The following is a 27,565-nucleotide window of genomic DNA, read 5'->3' as shown; positions in this document are numbered from 1 at the left end:
TGCTTGGGTCACAACTGTGGAGAGGAGGGGGGGGAAACTGCAAAAAATAATAAAAAAAAGGGGTGTCAAGAACTCCTTGGTTACCTGACAGATCTTAGGGGGCAACAAAGACTTTGTAGGATGCAGCTGGAGCTAAAAAGGGCAAGCCAAGAACTCAAGAGGATGTTCCTTGTGCAGCTCTCACCAGCACCCCTGAAGTTCTACCAGACCTGCAGCTCCCAGAGGCACTGAACAAGGGCAGACACCTCACCTAAGAACAATAAATAAATTAAAAAAAGGGTTAATTTGGGTGATTAAGTCATTGGGGAGAGGTAAACCCAGAGTTAGTCTTGTCCTGGTTCCAGTTTAGAGGAAACTCCAGGTGCTGGAGGATCCCAGCTCCAAACTCTGATTTCCAAGCCCCAGGGGAAGCCTCCATTCTGCCTTTGCCTCCAGAATTTAACCAAAACTCTGAGGAAAACAGTGGTTTTGGGAGGTTATTAACCAGATCTTTCACTGTCACCTCCTGGAATTATCCAGCTTGGAGCCTTCAACTTGGAAATTAAAATCCTGATAAAATCCTGGAGCTTTTCCTGCCCCAAACTTCCAGGTTTCCAGAACTGCTGCAGGTGTTGAAGACCCTCAAGGGGCACCAGGATTTGCCACCCCCATCCCATGTGCCTTCACACCAAGGTTCTAAATATTTTCACCAAATATTTTGCAAAAGCAAGGGCTGGAAACAAAGAATTACCCTGGAGGTACAAAGAAAGAAGAGAAGAGGTCAAAGAAACTCAGGGCCACAGCAAGAGAAAACTTTCAAAGCTTTTTGGAAGAAAACAACCTAAAAAATCCAAAGAGAATGAGCTCAAACAGCACTGTTTTCCATGCCAAAACCCAGCCCTGGGGGATGGGATCTGTGTAGCCCCAGGGTTTGAAGTCTAAAAACCCCAAACCCCATTTATCTGGCCTGGAATTCCCACCCTGCAAGAGGCACCTTGTTAAAAACCACCAGGAGCTCAGAGTTCAACTCTTTTTATTTGACTTGGAAACGTGGGTTTGAATTTTGTTTTCAGTTTACAAAGTCCCAATCCAGCTGAAAGGATGTTCCTGGGTTTGTTTTGGTTTTTTTTTTTGTTTTTTTTTTTATTATTACAACAGCCCTTTGGTGACAGGGGGGGTTGGTTGGGTTTACAAGGCACTGCAAGAACACACGGAGAGAAAAAAAAAAAAAAAACCAACCAAAAACCAAACCAAAAGCCCCAAAATGGAGTGAAAATTGTAGCTAAAAGGGGACAAAAGCAGCAACACCTGAGATACTCAGAGTCAGCTCATTATTTCAGCACAATTAACAAAAGGAGGAGCCCAAAGTGATGCTGGAACGTGCAGAGCCTGAACAAACCTTCAAGAAAAAAACAGAATTATTCAACCAAACTACCAGAGCAGCAAATATTATCCATTTTTTCCCCCTTTTTCAGGTCCAAAAACCTCAAGAACTCAGTTTTGGGTTTGCTTTTTGAGGAGCATCCCAGGATAAAAGGGGTTTACAAGTCCAGCACTTGGTCCCAGTGCCCACCACCCCATTTTTCCATCCCCCTGGCAGACCTGAGGACAAGGCACTCCCTGTTCCATCCAAGTAAACATTTGGGATTTAAGGAGCTGGGGCACTGGGAAACCTGAAGGTGTTGAAGCAGTTTGGTTTCAGGGCAGTGTGTAGAGTTTCATCCCCTACATTTCATTCCTACCTACAGGGAGGGGTTTTCTCTGCTATAAAAACCAGAGCAGAAGTGGATTTCAGGTATTAAGACAAAGAGGAATGAAAAAAATCTCCTCAGCTTTTTGGCAGAATCTCCCTTGCATCCCATAAGACACTAATCAAGTTTCTTTTTAGGAAAAAAAGTGCACTTCATACCACAAAAGATGAGGGTTCCTGCTGCAAAAGTCCCAAATCCATCTAAAGTCAAGATGGGGACTTGGGGTGTTTTCTCTGAGCTGACAGATACAGTTTTTCAGCTCTGAAATTTCTCTCACTCAAGTGAATTTTCTCTCCTGAAAAACATTACTGGGCAGGCTAAGGAAGGAGACAACAGGAAGGAAGTTACTTGGTTAAAAAAAAAAACACCAAAACTCTGTACAAATTCCCCCATCCAAATGAACTGCTGACCATTTATTACCTGCACTGGGGGATGAAAGCTGAAAATTCTAATTAAAAGCAAAAAAAAAACCCAACCCAAACAGCTATCCAAGGGGATTTTCTACCTCTTCATCAGCCTGGGCTCTGATGCTTTCATCATGAGTTCAAAAAGATGCATGAGCCCCAAGAGGTTGAACTGGGAAGCAGCAGAGTCCCTGCTGCTCTTGCATTACTGGGGAAGTTCCTTTTAACAGTTTGGGGTTGGTTTTTTTTCCCCATTTTTAGTTTTAAGAAGCTTCTCCTTCTGCAATTCCTTTCATACATTTCCTAAGAAATGAGCCAACCACTCATTCCCTCAGTCAAATGAAGATCACTGGAGTATTAGAAGACAATATCAGTGGATTAGAACTTTTTTCCAACCTTTTTGTGAATTAAAAAAAAAAACAAACAGCACTGGGAGTCTCTGCTCTCCATTTGCCTGGAAGCTCCCATGTTTTTATTCCAGGCAATGCACAACAGTGGCATGAAATAATCCCCTTTGCCATCTGACTGAGGCACTGAAAGCAAAAGAAAAGGAATTTAATGTCCAGGACCTGAGCCCTGGCAGCAGGAAGGACCCAGGTGACACTGAAGGCAAAAAATCCTTCTCAATTCCTGCAAGGATTCAGCCAGGAAAAGTTTCTCTCCAGGTTTGGACACTTGATTGCTCTCCTCCTCATGGAGGGGGTGAAAGCAGAGCAATGGTTGAGTTGTTTGGGAAGTTTTCCAACTTTTTGAAGGCCCTGGGGAAGGTCCCTCCTGGAAGGGCTCTTGAAGCTCAGCAGTTCTTGCAGTCTCGTGTCACAACCCCAACTCAACACCTCTGACCATCTCCATCACCTTTTCCAGCCTTTTTCCAGCCTTTCCCACCTCTAAGAGGAAGCCACCAGGTTGGGGAATGCTCCAGGTAAGTGTGAAACTTACAGATTTTTTTTTTTTTGACAGTCTTGGAAAAAAAATTTAAAAATAAATAAAATAATAAAAAAAAAAAGCTCCTCAATGATGAGTGTTCACCTTCAAACATGTCCTAAACCCATGGGTGGAAGGGACCCCATGAGGATCAAGTCCCCTGTGAAGCTTTAAATTTTAAGCTCACAGGGTGTTTTTGGGGTTTTTTTTTTGCTGTTTTATAATGCAGATTCTCCCATTTAACTCAGAGGAAACATCCCCCTGACATCACAAGCACCAAATTTACAAAGTACCTGGAGCTCCTCAAACTCCTCCACAGCATTTAAATTCAATTCTCACCACCAAACTCCATCAAAACCTCAAAACCCATCCCTACTCCAAGCTCTTGGCAAGCAGAGAAAAATAACAGCAGACCCAGCAGTGTGGAACCTCCCTAATTCTCCCTCATTCCCACCAAATATTCTCACCCCTGTTTCTCCATGAAAAAATCTCAATTTTGCAGCCCCAGGATTCTAAAACTTTACCAGTTTTTACCTTTCCTTCATTGCAGGCCCAGTAATTACCACTAAACCTGAAATTTCCTCCAGCTTACAAACTAGCAGGGAATTTTTGGATGTGGTTGGCAACAGGTCTCCCAGTCAGTGCAAATTAGCAAATTCTATTTATTGATGATCTGGAAAGAGAAAGTAGATGATAAGTGTGACACAAAAGATCAGCTCTTGGAAGCTCTGCATCAGTTGGATGCCAAGGAAAAATAAAAACCAAACCAATGCACCTAGAAAGGCAGTGGGAATTTGGGAGTTTAACAAAAAGGTTAAAAAAAAAAAAAACCAACCCAAAACAACCCACAAAAGTGTTTAATTTAGGTCAGATTAAATAAAATTAGTTTAATGCCATTTCACTCTACAAAATGTCTCTACCACAAATTCATCTCCCAGGACTAATTCTTACCACCCTCCCCCAGAAAAAAGATTATAAAATAAATTATGGTTTCTAAGAAACAGGTGGAAGCTTCACAACAACAAAAAAAACCCCTCAAACCAGATCATAAGGAAACACACAGCTCCAAGCCACGTCCATAGTTCCAAAAATTGAGCTTTTTAACACCACCCTGTAGGTCAAGCACCCCTGGCCTTGGCCAAGCAGCAGTCACAAGAAGCAGCTCCAGGTTTTCCTCCTGAGCACCAGGAACAAAGATGTCCAAGAGGTGACAAAACCACCTGGTGAGTCTGGAGCCACATCCAGGGGACCTCTGGGGCTCAAAGGAAGCACAAACATTGGACATGCACAGATCAGGGACATTTGTCACCAGAAGCTGTCCCCAACCTCCCCTGTGGCTCTCTCAGCCCTTCCTTACCTCCATCCTCAGTTCTTTTTGTTATCACCTCACTAAGCTGTTGATCTTCCCCTCCTCCCATTTCATTCTTAACTACTTTACAGAGAAATTAAAGGGCATTACTGATAATTACTCAAAAATCAATTGCTGAACTTAGCAGGACACGTTAATTACTCCTCTTCTCATTAGCAGCTAAGATACATCCATGACAAAAACTTCTTACCAGAGAAAGGAATCAACCTACAAGGAGCTCAACTATTTGCCAAAAAAAAAAAAAAAAAAAAACCAACCCCAAAAAACCCAATCCCAAAACACAACAGAACAAATAAATGCATCAGACCACCAATATTTAAACAAAACATTAAATAGAATAAATTACCAGTCAGAAAGTCTGCCTGCCTGCTGACTGCCTGACAAGTGCTACTTCATATTTCAACACAAAAAATTAGAATATTGACTTGGAAGGCAACATTTGTTGATGGGGAAAAAGCCTGTAGGGTAAATCCAGTGGTTATTTCCTTGGAAACCCCACAATTCTATCCCCTCCCAAAAAAAAAAAATAAAAAATAAAATCTTCAGGTGCCCTCAGGTGTCTTAAAATGGCAGAAGTCTCTGTCCTCTTCTCCAGGGTCAGGAGGAGAAGTGGCATTTCCTTTGTCACTTGACTTGGACAGGAAAAGAGCACCTGGCAGCTCTCACTGAGAGATACATTAGCAGAGTCACTCAGCATTTGGAAAAAACCCAAGCCAGGGGATTTGGAAAATCCTTCAAAACCTCGGGGGTTTCTCCACATCCAGCTCTTTTTAGGCTCAAATCACAGATCTCTTCACCCCTCAACGAGACCTGGGGGGGTCACAAGTTGCCTGTTTTGTGCCTGTTGCCACTTTGTCACCTCCTCTGCTCTCCCTGGAGCTTGGGAATTGGGGAGCAAAGCTCCAGGCACGACGTTCAAACCTGCTCAGAGCCCACGTGGCCAATCCCCCAGTGAAGGATTTCCCACAAGAAGCAGCACTTCAAACCCTCCCATTGGGAGGGGGACACTAAGGAAAAGCCCAAATGCTCCATCTAAGCATAAATGGGGTTTGTTTTTTCCTTTCAAATCAGCTGGTTTAGGGACAGGGGGAATAAGGGGAAGGCTTCGGATGTCCCCGGATTCGGTTTCTGCTCCGAGGAAATCCAGGTGGTAAAAGTTGGAGCTGAAGTTAAACAAAACCTTCAGCAAACCTTCCCCAGGGGCTGAAAGTTAGAAATTACTCAGCCTTCAGCTCAAAAATAAACAGCTCAGCATCAAGAGGCCAGGTCCAGGAGCTCCTGTGGAGAAAGTGGCCTTCAGCAAAGCTCTGGAACCCCTGGGGATTTGGTGTGTTCTGGCATCCAGCTGAGCTGAGGGGGGGAAGGTGGCATCAGAGGGTGGAAATAATAATAATTAAAAAAAAAAGACAGCTGGAGATAGTTGTTAGGCTCATTAAAAAAAAAAAACAAACCCAAATTATCTCCTGCTCCACACAAAAAGGAACCCAAACCACATCCTTTCTACCTGAAGTTAAGCAGCACCTTACAGAGGACCCTACAAATATCTGGACACTGTGGGGTGAAAATCAGAGCCTAAAAATATCTTTCTCCCTTCCAGCCAAGTGATTCTGAAGCCTCCTTGTCTCTGCTTTCTGCAGACAAACCCAGGCCACTCCAGCTCCCTGCTGCAATAACCTCCAGTTTGGGCCAAAAAAAAAACCAAAAAAACAACAAACCCAAAACAAAAAGCAAAAGAAAACCCCACAAAAACTGAAAGCAGAGCTTTCCACTTAAAAACGAGTCATGAGAAGGCTGGGAGAGCAACTCCCAGCACCTGAACACCAAGTTCAGACTTTCCACCTGTAGTAACCTGGTTGTAAGCTCTGAGTAAAGCACAGCACACGTGTCAGGCACTGCAGAAACCAGGAGGTGCAGGTGTTTCACAGAAGAGAGTTTGGATCCTTGGTTGCCCAGGCTGAAATTCAGATGTTGGACCCAAAAAAAAAAAAAAAAAAAAAAGTCAATTTCTATTGGAAATTTTCCTCTTTTTTGTTTGTTTGGTTTTTTTGAAGTCTCCAATTCTGGGGTCTGGAAGTTTCAGACCCATTTGTTCCCCCTACACCCAGTACTTGGGTAGCAGGGCAACTTTGGGAAGTGCAATACTAACACCAGGAGAGCTTCTGCCCACTTTCAATGTTCATGCTGACAATTAATTTTGTCTTCAGAATGCTCCAAAACCTCCAGCATTTCCTCAATAATAGCCTGGAGGGCCCGGCCCAGCTGTTCTGCTGTGTAGGGTTTTCCCAGAGGAGGCACATGGATAAAAGCTGATCTCCCCCTGCTCTGGTACAAGGAGGTGTAGTAAGTGAAGTCACAGAGGTATCTGAAAGATAAAATGAAGTTTTTATTTAGCAACAAGTGATAAATAAAGAGTGTGAAGTGCAGCACAGGAGGAGATGTGAGCTCATCCCTCAGCATTGCAGGAACACCCAGTGAAAACGAGCAGGGAGGGAATTGGGAGTTTGGGTGATGGCTTCGTGCCAATCATCACAGAATTCCAGACTGGTTTGGGCTGGAAGGGACCTTAAAGCTCATCCAGTGCCACCCCTGCATGGACAGGGACACCTCCCACCAGCCCAGGGAGTTCCAAGCCCCATCCAACCTTGGACACTGCCTGGGAGCTTCTCTGGGCAAGCTGGGGCTCAGCACCCTCACACCAAAAAATTTCTTCCCAGTATCCTCTCTTCCAGTTTAAAGCCATCACCCCTCATCCCATCACTCCATCTCCTTCTAAAAAGTCCCTCCCCAGCTTTCCTGGAGCCCTTTCAGGCACTGGAAGGTGCTTTAAGGTCTCCCTGGAAGCTTCTCCAGGCTGAACACCCCCAAGTCTCTCAGCCTGGCTGCAGAGCAGAGCTGCTCCAACCCTTCCAGCATTTCCAGGGCCTCCTCTGGACTCACTCCAAGAGCTCCGTGTCCTTCCTGCTTTGGGGACCCCAAAACTGGACCCAGCACCAGAGCAGAGGGGAAAAATCCCCTCCCCCAGCCCAGGACACAGTTGCTTTCTGGGCTGCAAGGACACACTGAGCTTCTCCTCCCCCAACACCTCCCAAGTCCTTCTCCTTGGGGCTCCCATTCCCCACCCCACCTGGGATCCTGTTTGGGATCCTGTTTGGGATTCCTGTACCTTCCAGCATCCTTGGATATGGTGACAGTGACATCCAAGCCCAGAGCTGAGACTCTCTTGCAAACTGTGTCCATGTCAATGATGGAATCAATGCACTCAGGGCCACCTTCAACACAACACTGAGAGCCAGGGCAGAACCTGCAGTTGTCCAAACCTTTGTAGCCCACATTATGGCCACACTTCTCCAGAGTCACAGTCGTGGCCATACCCGAAACCCCGACGTGCACCACCAGCTACAGGAGGAAAGAAACAACTCCCATCAACCCAGGGGAAAATTCCCAGCCCCTAATTCCCACCTCAAGAGTCCCTGGAGGAGAATCCCAGCTACAAGGCACTTTTCTCAGCGAGCTCGTGGGGGCTGCGTGGAAAAATTCTGCTCCTTTCACCTCCTCCTGGTGTAAATTCTCATGTAATGGGGGCAAAGCTGAAGGCTGGCAGGTTGACAGCCTAACCCCTGTCTAGACAGCCCTCTGCAGTGGCCTCTTCACACCAGCTGCTCCCAGGAATTCCAGCTTTCTATCCCAAGCTAGCAAATTCTACAAATCCACATGTTCTCCCAACAAAAGCCCTTAGCCAGGGACTCCCAGGCTGAGCACCCATTAAAAAAAAAGAAAAAAAAAGGGGGATTTCAGATGGTGGAAGCAGGAGAGATTCCAACCATTGCTGTGTCTTTTTTTTCTCCTCCTGCCTTTCCTCACTCACTTCTGGGCTGTGTTTTTTCCACAAGGCAGGAATGAGTCTTTGTACTGTCTGGTATTCAACTGGGACCTCGTAGACGTGCAGATCAACATCATCTCCCAGGCCCAGCTTCTCCAGCTCCTAAAAAAACAAAAAAACAAAAAAACAAAAAAAAAAAAAACAAACAAACAAAAAAAAAAGAGGAGGAAAGAAAGCAAAACCAAGATGGTCAGACACCAGCTCAGCAGAGGGTACAGTTGGGGAAAGTTTATGAGCTGAGTCTGCTGTGAGCACAGCCCAGCAGATGCTGCAGGCTGAATAACCCTGTAAACAGCACTGTAAAAGGGGGAAAAAAAAAAAAAAAAGACATAACAGGGAACAACAAAGGCATCTTCTCCACCTGTGTTAACAGTCAGTGCCCACAGGACCCTTTGGGTTTGCTCTGATGTGTTTCTGAGAAGGAAATCACCATTTAACAGACACCAGTGAGCAGCAACACCCCCCCCTCAAAAGAAAATTTGGCTGCATGAGGTGGAGCAGCAGCTCCTCAGGCTCCCTTCTTGCAAAAAACCCTCAGAGTTAGGCAGGGAAAGGAGAATTGGGAGGATTTCTTCCCTGAGCAAACCCCCATCTGGCTGCAGACAGAGGGGTGAGGTGATGGTACCCCCAGGCTGCAATCCTGCCCCTGATTCCCTGCAAATCTTCAGGAATGCTCCTCACAGGAAGCCCCCCAGGATCCCTGGCACATCCTCCTTAGCAGATTCCTTTGGTTTGGGCAGAATTTGGAACACAATGCAGTCAGTTTCCAAACTGGGAAAGGACTTTTCAGCACCAGGCTTTACCTCCACTGATCCATTGTGTTTCATTCTGCTCATCTGACTCATGCAGCTCAGGATTTCTCCCTCTGCAACCTTAACTAAAACCATGCCTTGAAAACATCCCAAAAATCCAGGCAATAAACTCAGCCAATTTCCTTTAAACCTTTTAAAACACCAAGTGTCAGTTAAATACCTCCTTTCAAGCCAGGAAAGTTCTTGCCCCCCCCCCAGTTTCATCCCAACACTGTGAGCTGAACACAGCCCTTGGGCCTGGGTGCTTCTCCCTTGTTCTTTTTTGGTCTCCAAGGCATCCCAGTCTCACCAGTAAGGCCTTGGTTCCAGGCTCATTTGGTTCTTTACACTTTCCCAGTCTGGCCCAGAAGGAGAAATTCATCAGGACTGGAACCTCCCAGAGCAACCTACCCCAAACTTTCAAGAACCTGAGGACTGAACACCTCTAACAAAGAAAAACCAAGTTCCAAACCAGTCCCAAAAAAAACCCACGAGCTGAGCTCAGACCTTGACCAGGAGCCACTTCTCCAGTGGCTGAAGGGCTTCAGCTCTCACCTTTAATGGGTTCCCACAGCATTTAACCCAAAATGAGCTTCCCTCTGATGAAGACAACTTTGGGGACTCTGACAAAAACCTGGCAGCTGCTTTTCAAGACTGATTGGGGCCATCAAGCCTCTGTCAGAGCCCTCCCAAAGCTCCATCTCCTCTGGAGAGGACCCTCCTGGAGGCAGGAGGAGCAGTGAGCTCTTGAATTTCTACCCTGGATTTTGGTTTGAAGACCCAGCAGCAGCTCCTCTCCACCAAGAGCTACATCAGGTGAAAAAAAAAAAAAAATGCCAGCCAGAAGCTTGACATGATTCCTTCTGCCAGCATCAGGAAAAGAACCTGCAGCTCTCTCTGCCATCAACCCCTGGAGCTGAGGTAGAAGCCATCAAACCACCCAAATATTCTTTTGTGATCAAAATTATCTCCATCTGAGTGATCAAATTATCTCCATTTCAGCTTTGAGTGGGGTGATCAAGAGCCCAGAGCTGCTCTTCCAGGAGATTCCTGGGCTTTCTTTTCCTGGGGTCAGAGGTTGTACTTGCAAAGCACAAGAGGAGCTGTTTGCAACTCAGCTTCCTCCATTTCCAGTCTTGTGTTTCCCTCAGTTTGAAATCCTTTCAAATTCAAGGTGAGAGGACAAGCTGAGGTTTTTGGACTCCCCCCATTACAACCCCAACCCCTCTATCTAAACCTGAGCTCCAGGCCCCTTTTTTCCTGCAGCTGTTTCCTTACTGAGGATAAAAAAAAATAAATTCACACTTGTGGGGACAGAAGAAAGAGTGTAACAAGATGTAAGGTAACTAAAACACCACAAAGAGCAAGAACTCCATGGATATGAGCAACAAGGATGATAAATCACTGGCTCTGGCTCCCAGGGCAGGGCTGATATTAAAGGCTTTGCTGTATTGATCAGTGTCTGGCACCCAGAGCTGTTCATTACCAGAGATGGATGCTAAGTGAGGCTTCCTCACAGCTTCCCCACACAAATCCCCCTGGAAAACCCTCACCTGCTGCCTGGGCTGGTGTTAGGAAGGGAAGGAGCTCACAAATGAGAGAGTTCAAACACAACTCAACCACTTTAAGAAGATCTCCAGGGTGTTAATTGGGAAGAATCCAATCACCACTCTCCCAAAAAGCACAGAAACTCTGAGATGGATCTGATGGTGGGAAGTTTTACCAGAGCAAGCTGCACCACCCCAGTGCCAGCAACCTCCTCCAGGCTGTTTGTAAACCTTCCATTTACAAACTCCTCACTTTTTTTTTTTTTTTTAACCAATCCCAGTCCATAATAAAGATGTACCCTGGCCTCCCCAGACAACTTATTACCCCCAGCCTTGTCTACCTGCCAAACAGCCAAACCAACGTGGCTGACCCATTCCCTGACCCCTCCACAATGGGTGTCTTTGTCAGCCTTTAATATCCTTATCAGGTCTGTCTAGACACCCTGACAGCAATTGTCCTGAGTAATGTCAAAATGCACCCTGACCTCTCTTCTCCTCCTCCTCCAGCTCAGCCAAAAGCATTTTTTTTTTTTTTGGGGGGGGGGTTGGGGGGTGAAGCAGGAGGCCACTGACTTCACAGCCCACACCTGTGCCTACACCTGAGCCCTCTGAACAGAAAATTCCTTGCTGAGACTTTTGGAAAGGAAGGTTTTCCCCCCCCTCCCCAAGCAAAAATGCAGCTGGAAAAACAATTCCTCGAGTTAAATGGTCAAAAGGTGAAAAAAAACACCCCAGCCAAGCACTATCAAGGTGGAATATTTTCACTTGAAGCCTCAAAAAAGAAAGCAGAAAGAAATCAGCCTTCCCTCTGAACTGAAAGATCTCTCCCCCCCCCTTGATGTGTAAAAACCTCCAAATGTTTCATCCCCCCATTAGCAGGTTGCTGCTGCCACTGTTTAAGGCACCCACGTGTCAAAATCACTTGGTTTCCAAACCCAAACAGCTCGACCAGAAATTCCCTGCAGTCAGGAGGGGAAAGCCACACCACAACCCTTGCTCTGGAGAAGCAGCCAAATAAAACCAAAAAGAAGCCTGGGAAGAAAAGCAGAGCATTTTCTCCTCAGGCTGCAGGCTAATAAAAGGTGTAATAAAGCACAGCCAGCTCAGGCCTAAAGCTAGGAAGGCTTTCCAGAGGTTGTTTAATTGATTTTTATGAATTTTCTTTTTAAACATTTTTGTCTTCTCCCCCTCCCCTTGTCTCTATTAAAATGCAGCTCACACCGTCTGGGCTCCAGCAACTCAGACACGCCTTTGTGTCCCCTCTGCTCCATGAAGTCCCTTGTCTGAAACCTGCACAAAGCCTGAGCTCAAAGACATGCTGTTCCTTTTTTGTCTGAGCTGAGAAGGGGGCAAGGGAAGGCAAATCCTCCCCGTGGCCTCCAGAGTTCAGGGGCTGAGGCAGAAAGCGGAGCGGAGGGAGACGCAGCCACCGCCTCGGGTGTAACAGTTGGGTTCTGAGGAAGAGGAGGAGAAACTGAGAGGGGGAAAAATGCTCTGAAACAAGGCTGGAATTTCCCTGGGGGACTCATCAGTGATGCTGAAATAATAGTAGTGGGGAAATAAATGAGTAAGTTTGGTGGTTATGGAAAAAAAAAAAAATAAACGCGGCGGGGATGGGAAAAAAAGTACTAAATTTGGGGGTTATGACAGCTGCCCCCCAAAAAAACTGGGGGCTTTGTTCCCCTCAGCCTCAGAGTTAGTCAGGAAGATGGTTTTTATTCCAGCTGTTACTCTTTGCAGCAGTTCTGACCTGTGCAGCTTGCCCTGTGCAGCCCTTTTACTCAGCGAGGGAGCGCGGTGACACCGGAGCCAGAAATCAGAAATGAAAAGCTCCAGAACCACCCCAAAAGTCACCAGGGTGACAACTTCCTGAGGCCTTCAGTGCTGGGATCAGGGCAGGTGAGAGCAGCAGAGAGAGACACACACAAAAAACCAGATTTTTCCTGTAGTAAGTGCTAACTTCTGTCCCCTACTATTGCAGCTTTGCATCTGCTGCAGCTCTGAGCTCATCCCTGAGCCACTCTCCTCCTGAGTCATTTCCCCAAAATGTGTCAGCTCCAGTTTTCAGCCTCTCAAAACAACCCCAAACCTCTAAAACTGAAATGGGGGGGAGGGATTCCTTCACCTGGCAGGCAGTGGGCTGAGGGAATGATTTGCTTGACAGAAATTCCAGATCACTCCTCTAAAATAAAAGCTTCCAGTACCTGACCAGTAAGCACAAACTGGGCTCACGAGTCAACTTCTCTGTAATTTGTTTTTTGGGGTTTTTTTTTTTTTTTCCCCCACATCCCCAGCTTGCATCTTGTCTCAAACTTTACCCCTTCACTCCAATATTCTCTTTTTCTCTTGGAGGAAAAGGGTTTCAGCTCCTTGCACCAGGCAGCACGTTAGGCAGCTGGGCATTAGTTGGCTGTAATTGATTAGAGTTTGTGATTTAATTTAAAAGCATTCAAAAGAAGATATTAATCTCCAGGAGCTGAAGGAAAGAGAGATGTGCTGGGGAGAAAAATAGATTTAATTCCCTCAGCAACCAGCCTAAAAGGTCCCCCTGAACTGCCAGCAGCTTTGTCAGAAACCACATCCAGAAGTGCCAAAGCAGGGAGCAGAGGGCTAACGTGGTCCCTCAATAATCATTTCCCAACACAACCTGAAGTCCTTAGCTGAGCTGGGAATCCAGCAGGAGTTGGATTCCTCTTTTTGTGATTATAGCAGTGGCATAAACTGGATTTGCTCCTGCATGGAGGATCTGCTCAAGCAGGGATCCTTGATCCTTGCTTTGCTTTGAAATCCAAGTCCTGATGTTCAGACTGGGGGCTGGGCAAGACTTGACCAGCTGGGAGTCTCCTGGGGTTGGGGAAGGAGTAAACTTGATGAGACTCAGATTAAAGGTTAACCAACTCAAGAAAACATGAAAATTCTCTTGTTTTTTTTTATTTATTGTTAATTCTCTAAAGCAAAGGAAGACTCCAGGCTCCCTGCCCCACCTTCCAAACCTAAGGAGCGAGCTGATGAATTCCTTACTCACTTCAGCTCTACCTTAAGGGCTTGTTTTTAGGGAAGCAAATCCCTCTCCAGCTGACCACCTGGGGTCCCTGGAATGAGAAGGGAGTGAGAAGCAGCTGCAAACTGAAACCCACCCAGACAACTTCCCAGCAGGGGTCGAACTTGGGAGGAAGGAGGTGGAAGCCTTACCTGGACTGCGATCCAGCTGGCGTTCACCGCGTGTTCCCCAAACGGTCCAAACCCTGCAAGAGGAGCAAAAAATCCACAGAGCTGAACCCAATCTGAAAGGTTGGGCAGTGCTTCCAGCTGGAAAACTCTGCCCTGCTTTCTGTACCCCAAAAGAAAATCCCTACTTGCCCAATCCCTCTTTTCCTGACAGCCAAGGACCAAAGGAGAGACCTCCAGAGGAACGTCGGAGCTTCCGCCTCCTCCTGGGAATAATTTGCCTCCAAAAAACTTTTTTTTTTTTTTCCCAACAAACCCAAAGGCACCAGGTTTTTGGTTTGGTTTGGTTTCCTTCCTGACCAGGTTAGCAAAACTTGTTATGACCAGCTAAGGGAATCCTGACTGGATTTTCCACTGCTGATGGCTTCAGCTTCCCCACCACCTCTCCTCTGCTCTTCACCAAGAGAGAGAGCAAAAAGCAAAAGTTACAAGAAAATGATCAAAACTGCTCCCTAATAAAATGATCAAAACTGCTCCCTAATAAAATGATCAAAACTCCTCCCTCACCACCCCTAAATGAGTAACTCAGAGTTAACCAGTAATCCCTAACAGCTTTTCCTGAGCAAGCAGACAAAGGTGAAACAATTTATCCAGGGGTAACATCAATATCCTTCCATTTCAGAGCCTTCCCCTCTGAGCCTCCTGCAATTAGGAAGCATAAATTTTGGTCTAATTCCTGAAAGGATTTCAGGGAGCACAAATATTGGATGACACTTTAATGGAATCACTCTATTTGCTATCAAGAGGAGCTCTGAGGTTACACTGGAGAGGAGGAGGCAGAGCCCAGGCTGGGGGGTGGGGGGGAAATCTCCTACAATCCAACCAGGGTTGGAATCCCCCCGGGATAAACCTTCCAAAGGTCTCCCCAAATTCCAAATGGAGGTTTTCCTGCCAGTGGGATTAAAAAAAAGCTATGACTGCAGCACAGGTGAGCAAGAATCAGACAGGTTTTAAGATACTTCTGCAATTCAGGGATGTCCTAAGTGAGTCTGGAGGAAGAGCAGGGACCTGCTGGGTTTAATTCCTAAAGAAACTGTTAATAGTCTTAAAAATTCAATAAAATCCACCTCTCTCTTCTTTGATAACCCTGCCAGTGAAGAAGTTTCTTCTCCTCTCCAATCTAAACCTCCCCTGGCATGACTTGAGGCTCTTTCCTCTTGTCCTGTTGCTTGTTCCTTGGGAGCAGAAGCTCCAACCTCCTCTCAGGGGGTTGCAGAGAGCCAGAGGGTCTCTCCTCAGCCTCCTTTGCTCCAGGATCAACACCCCCAGGTTCCTCAGCTGCTCCTCAGAAGTTCTCCAGACCCTTCTCTTTGTTCTCCAGACCCTTCCCCAGCTCCAAACACTCCAAGCTGTCACCTGGCTGCAGAGATCTTCCCAGGATTCTCACCTTGAAGAGTTCTAAGCCAAAAGAAGCTGCACACACTGCTCTTGAAAAAGGATTTTAGCACCACATCAACAACAGGTGGGAAAAAAAAGGGGCAGACCTGACCAGATCCCCACTGAATTTTAACCCCAGACTTCCCTAAGAACAAGGAGGGGGTCAAAGAGAGAGGAGAAAGCCAAGTAACAGGAAAAGTTGCATCAGGGGAGATTTAGGTTGGGTCTCAGGAGAAATTTCTTTACAGAAAGGGTTGTTAAGCACTGGAAGAGGCTCCCCAGGGAGGTGGTGGAGTCTCCATCCCTGAATGTGTTTAAAACCAGTCTGGATGTGGGGGTTTAGTGGGGGCTGATCAGAAAGAGGGTAATAGGGTTAGGATGAGGAGGGACTTGATCACTTTGAAGCTTTCTCTGAGAGCATTTATCATTCTCTGAGAGTATTTCCTGACCCAAGTTCAGCGCCAGGATCCAGGCTTTGGGAAAAGTCAGGGATTTGCCACCTGCTCCTTTGCACATTTTTGCCTCCCATTAAAAACTGTTCCAGCACATCAGGGACCCCACAGCCCTGAGCTATGCAAACCCAGCCCCAAATTCAGCTGCTGGGGAGGGGGCAGGGGGAGAGGGAAAGGGAACCTGAATAGTTCCAGCCAGTTCCCCATTTGTCACAGCTCTGCCTTCCCCACAAATCAACCCAGCCTTTGTACCCCGGGGAAAGGAGCCCCACACGTGCTTTCAGCCTTATTCTTTCCCCCCCAAAGGCTTTCCAGGGGGGTGGGAATTTGGGGAAGTTTCCACACCTTGAAGGGGTGAGGGGGTAATAAAAGGGGGTGCTCAACAAACCCCATCCCCCCCCCTCCATCTGCATTCCCCTCCTTGGGAGACTCAGAGCCCTTCCTTGGGGAGGGTCAGGGATGGGAGAGGGGGACCCCAAATCCCCCCCCACCGGCCAAATATTAGGAAAATCACTGCAAAACCCCTCACCAAACATCCCCCCCCCCAGGCTCTTGATACCCCTCAGAGAAGCCTCCCTGGACCCCCCCACCCAGGGTCCCCCCAGGGTGCATCGCCCCCCCCCCCCATTTACCTCAGGGAGGGGCTCCCCCCACCCCCTGAGGGGACCCCACCCCCCCTCACCTCCTGTGTCCCTCCCCCCTTCCCCTCAGGACCAGGGTCCCCCCCCTCCCTCCCTTTTTACCTCAGGGAAGAGCTCACCCCCTCCCCCCCCCTTCCTTCACCTCAAAGTCCTCCCCTGCCCCCCCCAAACGCCACTGAGAGTCCCCTCAGCCCCGTACCGGTCACTACCACCGCCCGCCGGGGCTTCTCCATCGCGGTCCGGTCCGGTCCCGTCCCGTCCCTCCCGGTCCCGCCGCCGCCCCGCACTGAGCGCTGCCTCCCGCCCCGCCACCACCGAGCACGCTCCGCCCCGCCGCCTAGAGCGTCCCCCCCTCCGCTACCATTGAGTTCACTCCGCCCCGCCGCCTAGAGCGTCCCCCCCTCCGCTACCATCGAGTTCACTCCGCCCCGCCGCCTAGAGCGGTCCCTACGCGCCGCTTCCGCCGCTGGGCGGAAATGTCTTTAGCGGGAAAGATCCCGGAGGCGGGAGCGGGACCGGGCTCATTTCCCCGTTATCCGGAGCTGGAAGGGGGAGTCTGAGGGACTCCGGGGCGGCTGCCTCAGCGCGGGCTCCGGAGGGACTTTGTCAAACCGCCACGAAACGCTCAATCCCCTCACGCTCAGGGTGGGGAAGGGACCCGGGGAGAGCGCGAACCACGGCGCGGATCCGCCGGTACCGGGAGGAGACACCAGGGAACGGGACCGCTCCTCGCTTTGCGGCGCTGCCGCAAAAAAGCGCGGAGCGGGGCCGGGCCGCGCTCTGATTGGCTCGGCCGGGACCGCGCGGCGCTCTGATTGGCTCCTCCTGACCTGGGCCGCGCTCTGATTGGCTCCGCTGGGGCGGGGGGCGGGTCCAGCGGCAGCGCCCGGCGCGGCGGCGGCTCCGGGGCTCCGGCACGATGGTGAGTGAGGAACCGGAGCGGACCGGGCCGAACCGGGGCTGGGGGGACAACCCGGGGCTGTGGGGAGGGCCCGGAACGGGGGGAAGGACGCGGAGGGGTGGGGAGGGCTCGGTTGGACTCTCCCCGCTGCTTGGTTCCGGTTCCCGGTGGGTGTCCCGGTTCCCGGTGGGTTTCCCGGTTCCCGGCGCTGCCTGAATCCTCTCTCCCTCTCCCAGCTGCCCCTGTCCCTGCTGAAGACGGCGCAGAACCACCCCATGGTGAGTACCGGCCCCGCAGCCCCTTAACACCGGGACCGGCGTCTCCTGCCTCCCGTTTTTCGGTGGTTTCTTTGGGTTTTTTTGGGGTTTTTTTGGGATTTGGCTTTTTTTTTTTTTTTTTTTTTTTCCCCCGCAGCTCGTGGAGCTGAAGAACGGGGAAACGTACAACGGGCACCTGGTGAGCTGTGACAACTGGATGAACATCAACCTCCGGGAGGTCATCTGCACATCCCGGGTAAGGCTGCACCCCCGGGAATCGGGGTCACCCCCCCCGGGAATCGGGGTCACCCCCCTGGGAATCGGGGTCACCCCCCCGGGAATCGGGGTCACCTCCCCCAACCCCCCCGGGCTGACTTGGAGGCCCCCTCTGCCGTGGGAGTGTGGGTTTTGTGGGAAATAAGGGATTCAGGCAATTCTTTGGGACCAAGGGCTGTCCCCCGAGTTTCCCCCCCAAATTTGGGGCTCGGGGCCACCATTCCCCCACCCCCCGAGGCCAAACGGAGCTTCCCAAGCTCAGGAATCTCCCTCAGCCCGGGCAGTGAGTTCCCTTTCCCTTTTTCTGCTGTTTTAATCCATATTTTTGTCTCTTTTCTCCCATCCTCCAACCAGAGACCGTGGAGCTCCGGGGTGCCCTTGGCCAAAGGTGCTTCAGGAGTTTGGGATCTGGGTTTTGACCTCCCTGGGAATATCCCAGACACACTTCCTGCTCTATTCCTACAAAAAAAAAAAATCCTCATTCTCTGCAACCCCTTTTACCCCTCCCCAAATTTATTCTGCCAGCGTTTGGATGTCAGGATGGAGCCAGGAGGGACTCAGAGGGATCCTGTCCCCCAGCCGAGCGGCCACCTCCTTCCTCTTGGCTTCAAACCCCCCCAAATCCTTCCCAAACTCGAAGGAAAAACCAACTGGAAGCACCTTACTGGTGGCACTGGTGGGGATTGGCCACTAGATGGCACGGGGTGGCGAGGAACCGGGAGCCCCGGCCCCCTGGGAGGGGAGGAGGGAAGGGGGAAGGGGGAAGGAGGGGGAGATGTTTACTCCGGGGAGCCCGGAACGAGGAAGAGGAGGAGGTTTGGAGCCAAGAGGGCAGAGCCAGGACAGGGTGGGGTTTTTTTGGGTGGTTTTTTAGGAGCAGATTCTTTCTGTCTCCTCTTGTGCTGCAGGGATTTGTCTGGGCAGGCAGAGTCGCCCCAAATAACTCCTCCTGGAGAGAAGAGGGGGGGAGGAGGAGGAGGTGGTGGGGGGAGGGAAAAAGCAATTTTTTTAGTCCCAGGAATGGAGGCAGGAGGTGTGGGTCCCCTTGTCCCTCCTCCCTGTGACATCACGGGCAGGGAAATTGTTGTTGGGCTCCTTCCTCTTCCCACCACCACCCTCCTCAGCAAGGAAAAACCCCAAAATGGCTGTGAGAAACCACCCCCCCACACACACCCTGCCCCCAGAACGATTTTAGGGGGTTCTATCTCCAGAGAAATTCCCCCCAGCAGCTGCTGCTTCCCCTTCCCCATCCTGCTGGCTCCATTCCTGCCCCCCTATTCCTGCTCCATCCCCCCCCTGGAGGAGGGAAGGAGGGAGGGAAGGTGAGAGGAAGAACCCAGCCCTGCACTGCACACCTTGGCAGCACTTTTGGTGGTTTTTTCGTGCCAGAGTTGGGTGTTTGGAGCTCTGGGGTGGAACTCACCACCCCCACCTCTCTCCTGCTGCTCTCAGTTCCCATTTTCCCTCCTTTCCTCAACCTCTTCTTTTATTTTCTGTGAGGTAGTGGAAGAAATTTAAACTAAAGTTACTCCTAGCTCAGTTCCCACCCCTCAGGTTGTAGTGGGGAGAGGGAAAACCCCTCTATTTTATATATTTTATATTCTGAAAGCAGCAAATGCTTTCAGAAAGTGTTGAAAAGGTCACAAACCCTGAGCAGAAGTGACAGAACCTCCCCGATGCCCCTCGGAGTGATCCAAAAGCACTGGGTTTCTTGGGGTTTTTTTTGATTATTTTTTGATTTGCTGCTTCCCTGACAGGATGGAGACAAATTCTGGAGAATGCCAGAGTGCTACATCCGTGGCAGCACCATCAAATACCTCCGGATCCCTGATGAAATCATTGATATGGTGAAGGAAGAGGTGGTGTCCAAGGGCAGAGGCCGTGGTGGGATGCAGCAGCAGAAGCAGCAAAAGGGCCGTGGGATTGGAGGTGCTGGAAGAGGTAAAAAAAAAATGCCATGGGGGGAGTTTTCCAGCTTGGAGAAGGCTGAGGGGGATCCCTGGCTCCAGGCTTCACCTCTGGTGCAAGGGAATCAGGTTTGAAAGCCTGGCTTGTGGAGAAATTCCTTAGGAGGAGGAAGGATTGGTGCCAGGGATGTGCTTCCCTCCTTCCTGGGGTTGGGAGGGAGCTTCAGAGAGGCTGGATTGGGTTCTTTAACCCCTCCTGGATCCTTCAGGAATGTGGCCCTGGAAAATTGGGGTCTGGGAGAGCAGGAAATGGGGATACTGCTCCAACCATGGTGGGGGAGATCAAACCATCAGCATTTCCCCCATTCTAATGGGGCTTTTCATCCTGGTTTGGGGTTTTTTTTTTGTTGTTTTTTTAATATGGGTGAGGGTTTGTCTTCCTCCTGTTTGAGGTCAGTAATTCTCTGCTAAAGGGGAGGTTGCCACTGAGCTAAAAAAAAAAAACAAAAAAACCCCAAAAAACAGGTCACCCAAACAACTCTTCCTTCCCTGGCTCACTTCAGGCTTTCAGAGCACTTCAGCTGGGGATGGATTTGCTTTTTTTATTCCCCAGACTGTCCTGATGGAAGCCTCGGAGCCCTTTCTCTCCCCTCAGAGCCCTTTCTCTCCCCTCAGAGCCCTTTCTCTCCCCTCAGAGCCCTTTCTCTCCCCTCAGAGCCCTTTTTCTCCCCTCAGAGCCCTTTTTCTCCCCTCAGAGCCCTTTCTCTCCTTTCAGAGCCCTTTCTCTCCTTTCAGAGCCCTTTCTCTCCCCTCAGATCCCTTTTTCTCCCCTCAGATCCCTTTCTCTCCTCTCAGAGCCCTTTTTCTTCCCTCAGAGCCCTTTTTCTTCCCTCAGAGCCCTTTTTCTTCCCTCAGAGCCCTTTTTCTTCCCTCAGATCCCTTTTTCTCCTCTCAGAGCCCTTTTCCTCCTCTCAGATCCCTTTCTCCCCTCAGAGCCCTTTCTGTCCACTCAGAGCCCTTTCTCTCCCCTCAGAGCCCTTTTTCTCCTCTCAGAGCCCTTTCTCTCCCCTCAGAGCCCTTTCTCTCCCCTCAGAGCCCTTTCTCTCCTCTCAGAGCCCTTTCTCTCCTCTCAGAACCCTTTCTCTCCTCTCAGATCCCTTTCTGTCCCCTCAGATCCCTTTCTGTCCCCTCAGATCCCTTTTTCTCCCCTCAGAGCCCTTTCTCTCCTCTCAGAACCCTTTCTCTCCTCTCAGAACCCTTTCTCTCCTCTCAGAACCCTTTCTGTCCCCTCAGATCCCTTTCTGTCCCCTCAGATCCCTTTCTGTCCCCTCAGATCCCTTTCTGTCCCCTCAGATCCCTTTTTCTCCCCTCAGAGCCCTTTTTCTCCCCTCAGAGCCCTTTTTCTCCCCTCAGAGCCCTTTTTCTCCCCTCAGAGCCCTTTTTCTCCCCTCAGAGCCCTTTTTCTCCCCTCAGAGCCCTTTCTCTCCCCTCAGAGCCCTTTCTCTCCTCTCAGAGCCCTTTCTCTCCTCTCAGAACCCTTTCTCTCCTCTCAGATCCCTTTCTGTCCCCTCAGATCCCTTTCTGTCCCCTCAGATCCCTTTTTCTCCCCTCAGAGCCCTTTCTCTCCTCTCAGAACCCTTTCTCTCCTCTCAGAACCCTTTCTCTCCTCTCAGAACCCTTTCTGTCCCCTCAGATCCCTTTCTGTCCCCTCAGATCCCTTTCTGTCCCCTCAGATCCCTTTCTGTCCCCTCAGAGCCCTTTTTCTCCCCTCAGAGCCCTTTTTCTCCCCTCAGAGCCCTTTTTCTCCCCTCAGAGCCCTTTTTCTCCCCTCAGAGCCCTTTTCCTCCTCTCAGAGCCCTTTCTCTCCCCTCAGAGCCCTTTCTCTCCTCTCAGAGTTATTTTCCAGAGCTTTTTCTCTCCTCAGAGTTGTTTTTCAGAGCTGTTTCTCTCCTTTCAGAGCCATCTCCCTCCCTGCTCCCCTTTCTGCCACATCTTTGTGATCCCCTTTCAGGTCACCACTCTTGGCCCCGGGGTTGCTACCTGAGGAGCTTCAAAATCCTCATTTACTGCACCAAAACTCAGGGGTTTTGCTGAGGAAACACTGAAGTTTTTCAAGGCTCCAAGGGGCACAATGATCCCTGCTGGAGCACCAGGAACATTTGGAAGGTGGAAGGAGAGCCAGGACTGACCCAGGGCCATCCCCCCACCCCCACCCTGCAGCATCTCCCACTCCCTGGGGACTTTTGGAGGGAAGAACAACAAAACCCATGAGATTCCTGCTGCCTCCTGGAAGCTCCCAGCATGCAGAAGTGACCTTTACAAATCTGAAGGCGTTTTTATTTTTCCTCCTTCCCTTTGCAGTGTCCAAAGCACTTGGCAGAGCAGCTTTTTTCTTTTTTTTTTTTTTTTATTTTGGGTTTGGGGCTTTTTTTATTATTTTTTTTTTTTTCTGGGATCTGGTTATTTGGCCAAACATTTGAGCTGCCATGTTTGCTTTGCTGTGTGGAAATCTCCACCTGGAGAGCTGAGCTGTGTTTTTTGAGGTGGAGTTTCCCTCCTGGTTTGATGTGCAGCTTCAGTTTGCTGATGGAAGGGTTGGTTTGGTTTGGTTTTGTTTTTCAAGGGAAGCTTTGGCATTTGTTAATTAGCTCAAAAGGTTTGGCTCTCATTCCTGAGCAAGAAGGGAGGAGGGTTAAAACAATTTTTTTTTTTTTTTAAAAAAAAAAAAAGGCCAGCAGGCAGGAGGAAAGCTGTAATTGTGCATGGAGTTGAAAGGATTATTGTTTCTGACACTGGTAATCCTGCATCTTTTACTTCTTGCCTTGCCAAATTCAGGTTTTGCTGAGCATCCCAAGGACTGCAGGGCTTTGGAGCAAGTTTTCTTTTTTGCCTTAGGTTTAGGGATGTCTCCTGGAGGCTCTAGAGAAGCTCTGGGGTCTCTTTGGGTTCTGCCTCTTGTGGGAGGAGATCCCCAGCCAGATTCCAGGAGAAAAAATGTCTGCTGGGATCCTGGAATTGCTTTTGGGGTGAAGAGGGGCAGGAAGGGGCTATTTTTTTTAGCTGTTTTGCAGCCAATCTTCAAGTCATCCACCTTCCTTGGGTTTGTTTGCAGGACACCCAGCTCATCCCTGCTCTTTTTGGCCCTGCAGGTGTCTTTGGTGGCCGTGGTCGAGGAATCCCAGGCAGTGGAAGAGGGCAGCAGGAAAAGAAGCCAGGCAGACAAGCAGCAAAGCAATGAGGACAAGCTGGGGACAGTGCCACCACCACCGGGTGGCTTTTTAGCACCTCAGGATTGCCACGTCTGCAAAAAACAAACCACAAATGTTCCCTTTCTGCTCCTCTCCCTGTCCATCCCTGCCCGAATCATCTGGTTTGGGACATCCCCCTCCCCACCCCCCTGGCAAGTGAATTGGGTAAAGGGGTAAATTCACTCCTTGTAGGCAGCAAATCATTGGAAATATTTAAAAAAAAAAAAAATTATTCATGGTTAAGGACTTCATTTCTGCTTTCTCCTGAGAGAGAGAGAGCACAGTTTTATTTTTCAGGCTCCCCAGGTTTCATTTCCAAGCTGAGTTGGTGTGAGAAGGAAGGCAAAGGCTTACTGGATTGTTTGGGAGTATTTTTATTTTTAATGTATATATACCTGAAACTTGGTAACAGATGTGTTTTGGTTTGAAATTGCTGAACTTGAGGCAATTGTGGCTTCACAGGAGAAGTCTTAAAGATCTGGGAACCAGCTTGGAAGCTCTTGCTGCTTTTCTGTTGCTGGGGAGTTCTCTCTCTCCTGGGGTTGAGGTTGGGATGAATCCTCCCAAGTTTTTTTTTTTTCCAAGTTTTGTGATAAATGAGGGTTCCCCAATTAGGGTATTAACTGATAGGACTTCAGATGAGAAGTTGCCTTGAAAGGAAAAGCTTTTCTGTGTTTTCTTGCCCCTTTACTCTCCCTGCTCCTGCTGAGCTGGGATTTATTTTCCCCCCTGTGCCATTGACATCAAGTCCTGAACTCCAATAATATTTCTCAACCTTTTCTTTTTTTTCTTCTTTTCCTGCTACCTGGTGATTGATTTTTCTCTGCTCTTGTCACTTCCAGGCAGCAAATCCCTTCCCTGGTGGCACAGACCAGTCTGTCCCCTCCTCTACCTTCAAGTTCCTGGGAATTCCCACCTTGGGTTGCTCCAATCTTCCATCCCATGGCACTCAGGGTTCCCATGAGCAAAATGCACCCCGAAAATATCCCAGCTGAGGGGTCTGCCTGGGGGAGAAAGAGGCTCTGACCTTGGCTTAACCCCTGGGAGAGATGAAATAATCCAATTTGAGGGGGAAAGCCTGATCTTGTGATTTGTTTTGAACAGTTTCTTTAGGGGTTTGTTTGTGTTTCGTTTTGGTTTTCCAACTGATTCCTCTCTTGGAGCCTCCTCTGCCATCACCACTGGAGGGAGAAAATGGGTGAAGAACCTGTTTTTATAGATACTTATTTTTTTAATGTTTCTACAACTTGTGCTCAGTGGGGAGTAGGAATAAATCACCCACCTGTACAAACTGCCTCCTTCTCTCTTTGCCCCCACCCCAGGCCCCAACTTTGGTTTCCAACAGCACCCACGTGTCCTCCCCAACCACTTTTCCTCCCCGAGGTGTTCCCTGCCACCTCTCCATCCCAGCTTCTCCCAAGGAGCCAATTCCCAGTGCTGGGAAGGAGACACCTGTGTCCTCCCACCCTCCCTCCTAGAAATTTCCTCTCAAATCCCCCACCCTGTCTCAGTTTTTCCTCTTCCCAGCCTGCTCCTTGCCTCCAGCCACAGAAACTCCACGTGTTGGGGCTGGAGAAGGAGGGAACTGTCTGGATTTCGGGTCTGTTCCCACTGGATAAATCCTCACTGCAACAATGGGACCTTTGGCTTCAGCTCAGGGTTGGGTTCTCCAAGAACATCTTATCTCCTGGCGAGGCTGGGGCCTTGGAACTCGTTAACTTTTTGTCTTTAATTACCACCAGGGCCTTTCACAGCCTTCCTTGGTTGCCTCCCCACCCCCTCTCCAGGAATATTTTTGGCCCTGCTGCAATTTCCAGCAGGTTGGGTGGACCACAGCTCCGTGGTGATGCTCGCCCGTAGCTTTGGGGCTTTCCAGCCCTAAAGAAAAAACAATTCAAGCTCCGAAGGGGGGGGGGGGGGCGATGTGTGTGCAAGCTGAAAAAGAAAAAAAAAAACCCAACAAAAACCCCAACCAAACCAGGGAGGAGTGAGATAAAAGCAACAAAGCAGAGAGGAGGAAAAAGGGTTGAGCTTCGCTGCCGGCGTGGGTGGGAGCCAACGCGTCCCGGCCGGAAAGACGGGATGGGCTGCGGGGTGGGGGGACACCCAGCAAAAAACCACCCTGGAAACCCTCCTGGCTCCTTTCCCCTGATGTTTTTTTTTTTTTTTTTTGGGGGGGGGTGGCAGCTCCAGGGCCGTCGTGCCGTGACTCAGGCCTGGGGTGGCACAGGAATAGCTCCACAGCAGCGACTGCGACGCGGAGGGAGTGGCTGCTGAAATACTTCAGGGCTGCGCTAAGCAACTAAAAATACACAGCAAGCGCTCCTCCTTTTTTTTTTTTTTTTTTTTCCCCTTTTTTAAACTCGTTTTATGCCTTTTTTTTTTTTTTTTTTTTTTTTTTTTTTTTTTTCTCTCGGGTTTGTCGGGGCCCCCGTGGCCCCCGGGGGATCGGGGCTGGCAAGCGGTGACTTCTTGTTTTTCCCAGCTCGGTTCCTCTCTCCCTCCCTCCCTCCCCCTGGCCCTGACTCAGAGGCGGCTCCTCCGCTGGCCGTGATGCCACCGAACCTTCTGTTCGGGTCCAAATGTTTGCTTTGGGCCGTTGTGGGTTTTTTTGGTTGGTTTGTTTTTGTTTTCTTGTTTTTTTTTCTTTTGGGGGGGGGGGGGTTTGGTTGGTTTTTTTTTTCAGGGTGGCTTTTTTTCTCTTTTTTTTTCCTTTTTTTTTTCTTTTTTTTTCTTGGTTTTTTTTTTCCTTTTTTTTTGTTCTTTTTTGTTTCGTTTCTGGCTTTTTTTTTTGTTGTTTCGTTGTTTTTTATTTTCTTCTCCACCTTGTCTGTCCCCTGCTTGGGATCCAGTCGGTGGCACTCAGATCCCAGCCTGCCACACGGTGGAACGGAGCCGGTTGGGAATGGATCCCCGGGGAAAAGGGGAGGGAGAGGGGGAAATTTGGGGGTAAAAGGGGCCATTTAGGGGTTTGGAGGTGCTCGGGTAAATTTCTCCCCGGCAGGTGGGTGCTCTGTGGGTGCTGGGAGGGCCACGTCGGGCACCTCCGGCCCCCAGCCCAGGTGATGGTGGCACTGCCACCACCCTGGGGACTGTCCCCACGGGGGCCGGGCTGTGGAAGGGGCCACTGAATCATCACCCTCATTAAACCCTCATTAAGAAAATGAATCTGCTGCCTGGCCCCGGGCTGTCACCGGCGAGACGGGTGGCGGGGGCTCGGGTTTGGGGACAAAGGGATGAGGGGCTGAGCACCGGCGGTGATGGGAGTGAGGGGGAGGGGGGAAGAGGGGGAAATTTTGGGGTGCTGAGACCCTCGGAGGGGGATGCTGAGGTTTTACTGGGGTTTTACTGAGGTTTTACTGGGGTTTTACTGGGGTTTTACCGGCAGCTGGGCCCAGCCGGGAGGTGGCTAGTGGCTCACGTCCCTGGGCCACCAGCCAGCCGCTCTTCAGGGAGGCCCCGGGGCCTCTTTGTTCCACCCTAAAACTCATTCGAGCACCTTCAGCCCGAACTGGTTCTCATTTTGTCCCAGCTTGGGATGGGGACACAGACAGGGGCAGGGGGACAGCCAGCCCTGTGCGAGCAATGCTGGGGGGAGGGGACCCCACGGACCCTTTCTTGTCCTGTGTGTCCCCCCCCCACCCCTTTGTCCCTCACCCGCCGGGTTTCGTCAGGATGGAAAATCAGAACCTGCCGGTCCAGCCGCACCCTAATGACGGGGTGGGGGCGGAAACGGGGATGGTGGCTTCACCTGGGGACACCGAGCTCCCGGGGACACAGTGGGGGTGGCAGGGACCGGGGGGGACTCCATCCCCGGGCTGGCCCACGCTCTGTTTGGGGTTGATTAACCGGGATTAATTCGGGTTTTAATGAACTGCAGCTGGGGGGGGGGGGGGGGTGTGAGGCAGGGAGAGTCCTGCCGGTCACAGTCCCCTCGTGTCACCGTGTCCCCCGTGCTGACACCGCCTGTCCCGGCTTCAGAGGCTGTGCCAGTCCTGTCCGGGATGTCACCCGTGTCCCCTGTGGCTTCCCTGAGCCGTGCCACCCCCTATTGTCCCTGTGCCACGCTGTCCCCACGCTGTCCCCACGGCCGTCGCCGTTCTCGTGCCGTGCCCCACGCCTTGTCACACTGTCCCCACAACGTGCCAGCTGCCACAGGGGCCACGGGGCCAGCACAGCCGGCACCGAGGGCTCAATGTCCCCCCCGGACACCCCTCCTCTCCCCCCCGATTTTTCTCCCCCGTTATTGCAGGAGCCATCTGGATGCCATTAAGGGCGGCTCCGCGTCCCCACTGCCCCCGTGTCCCCACCGTCCCCGCCCTGCCGGGACCCCCGGGGCCGCAGCCAGGGGTACGGGGTTTAACCCGGGGTAGGGGGACACTAACCGGAGGTAGGGAGATGGTTACCGGAGGTAGGGGGATGGCTACCGGGGGGGGGGGTTATTGTCGGTGCTGCCGCCCCCCCACGCGGCGGCTGCACGCGGGGATGGGTGACGTCACTGCTGACGCGGATCCACCCCCTCAGCCGCCCGCGGGCTTGGCCGGTGTGACGTCAGCCGCCGCCACCGCCGTTCCCGCCGTTTAACACCTTTCCCCGGGGAGCCGGGGGAGGTCCCCGTGGATCCGAAGCGCTG

The 27,565-nt window shown here is 50.4% G+C and overlaps 3 protein-coding genes across 4 annotated transcripts in view; 1 reads left to right on the top strand and 2 right to left on the bottom strand.

Annotated features, from left to right (window-relative positions):
• Nucleotides 1–995: 995 nt before the first annotated feature.
• Nucleotides 996–16,639, bottom strand: PGPEP1 (pyroglutamyl-peptidase I). 2 transcript variants are annotated; one of them, XR_011722764.1, is made up of 6 exons: nucleotides 16,543–16,639; nucleotides 13,838–13,890; nucleotides 8,293–8,409; nucleotides 7,591–7,823; nucleotides 4,192–6,789; nucleotides 3,697–3,731 (listed from the first exon to the last, which is right to left on the bottom strand). XR_011722764.1 is itself a non-coding variant. In XM_071727586.1 (5 exons), the coding sequence occupies exons 1-5, from the start codon at nucleotides 16,574–16,576 to the stop codon at nucleotides 6,597–6,599; spliced, it is 630 nt and encodes a 209-aa protein (XP_071583687.1). In that variant the 5' UTR covers nucleotides 16,577–16,639; the 3' UTR covers nucleotides 996–6,596. The 2 variants fall into 2 exon arrangements, 1 of the variants encoding a protein (XP_071583687.1); XM_071727586.1 differs by having other exon boundaries at nucleotides 996–6,789.
• Nucleotides 16,640–16,826: 187 nt separating this feature from the next.
• LSM4 (LSM4 homolog, U6 small nuclear RNA and mRNA degradation associated) lies at nucleotides 16,827–24,223 on the top strand. Its single transcript, XM_071727845.1, has 5 exons — nucleotides 16,827–17,265; nucleotides 17,481–17,522; nucleotides 17,659–17,757; nucleotides 19,535–19,718; nucleotides 22,834–24,223. The coding sequence occupies exons 1-5, from the start codon at nucleotides 17,263–17,265 to the stop codon at nucleotides 22,920–22,922; spliced, it is 417 nt and encodes a 138-aa protein (XP_071583946.1). The 5' UTR covers nucleotides 16,827–17,262; the 3' UTR covers nucleotides 22,923–24,223.
• Nucleotides 24,224–26,665: 2,442 nt separating this feature from the next.
• Nucleotides 26,666–27,565, bottom strand: part of MAST3 (microtubule associated serine/threonine kinase 3) — an 85,507-nt gene continuing 84,607 nt past the window's right edge. Inside the window, exon 29 of the transcript XR_011722779.1 lies at nucleotides 26,666–26,677. The gene's annotated coding sequence lies outside the window, so the exon portion shown is untranslated. The remainder of the gene's footprint in view (nucleotides 26,678–27,565) is intronic.

The sequence above is a fragment of the Heliangelus exortis genome, chromosome 28, assembly GCF_036169615.1.
Source record: "Heliangelus exortis chromosome 28, bHelExo1.hap1, whole genome shotgun sequence".
NCBI lineage: Eukaryota > Metazoa > Chordata > Aves > Apodiformes > Trochilidae > Heliangelus > Heliangelus exortis.
This window is presented reverse-complemented; position numbering and strand designations above follow the sequence as displayed.

Coding starts and splice junctions, on each gene's coding strand:
- PGPEP1 (XM_071727586.1), bottom strand. CDS start 16,576: ATGGAGAAGCCCCGGCGGGCGGTGGTAGTGACCG. Junction 13,891..16,542: donor GCGGGCGGTGGTAGTGACCG/GTACGGGGCTGA, acceptor CTCCTCTTGCAG/GGTTTGGACCGTTTGGGGAA. Junction 7,824..8,292: donor GGAAAAAACACAGCCCAGAA/GTGAGTGAGGAA, acceptor TTCCTCCTGTAG/CTGGTGGTGCACGTCGGGGT.
- LSM4 (XM_071727845.1), top strand. Junction 17,523..17,658: donor CGGCGCAGAACCACCCCATG/GTGAGTACCGGC, acceptor TTTCCCCCGCAG/CTCGTGGAGCTGAAGAACGG. Junction 19,719..22,833: donor GATTGGAGGTGCTGGAAGAG/GTAAAAAAAAAA, acceptor TTGGCCCTGCAG/GTGTCTTTGGTGGCCGTGGT.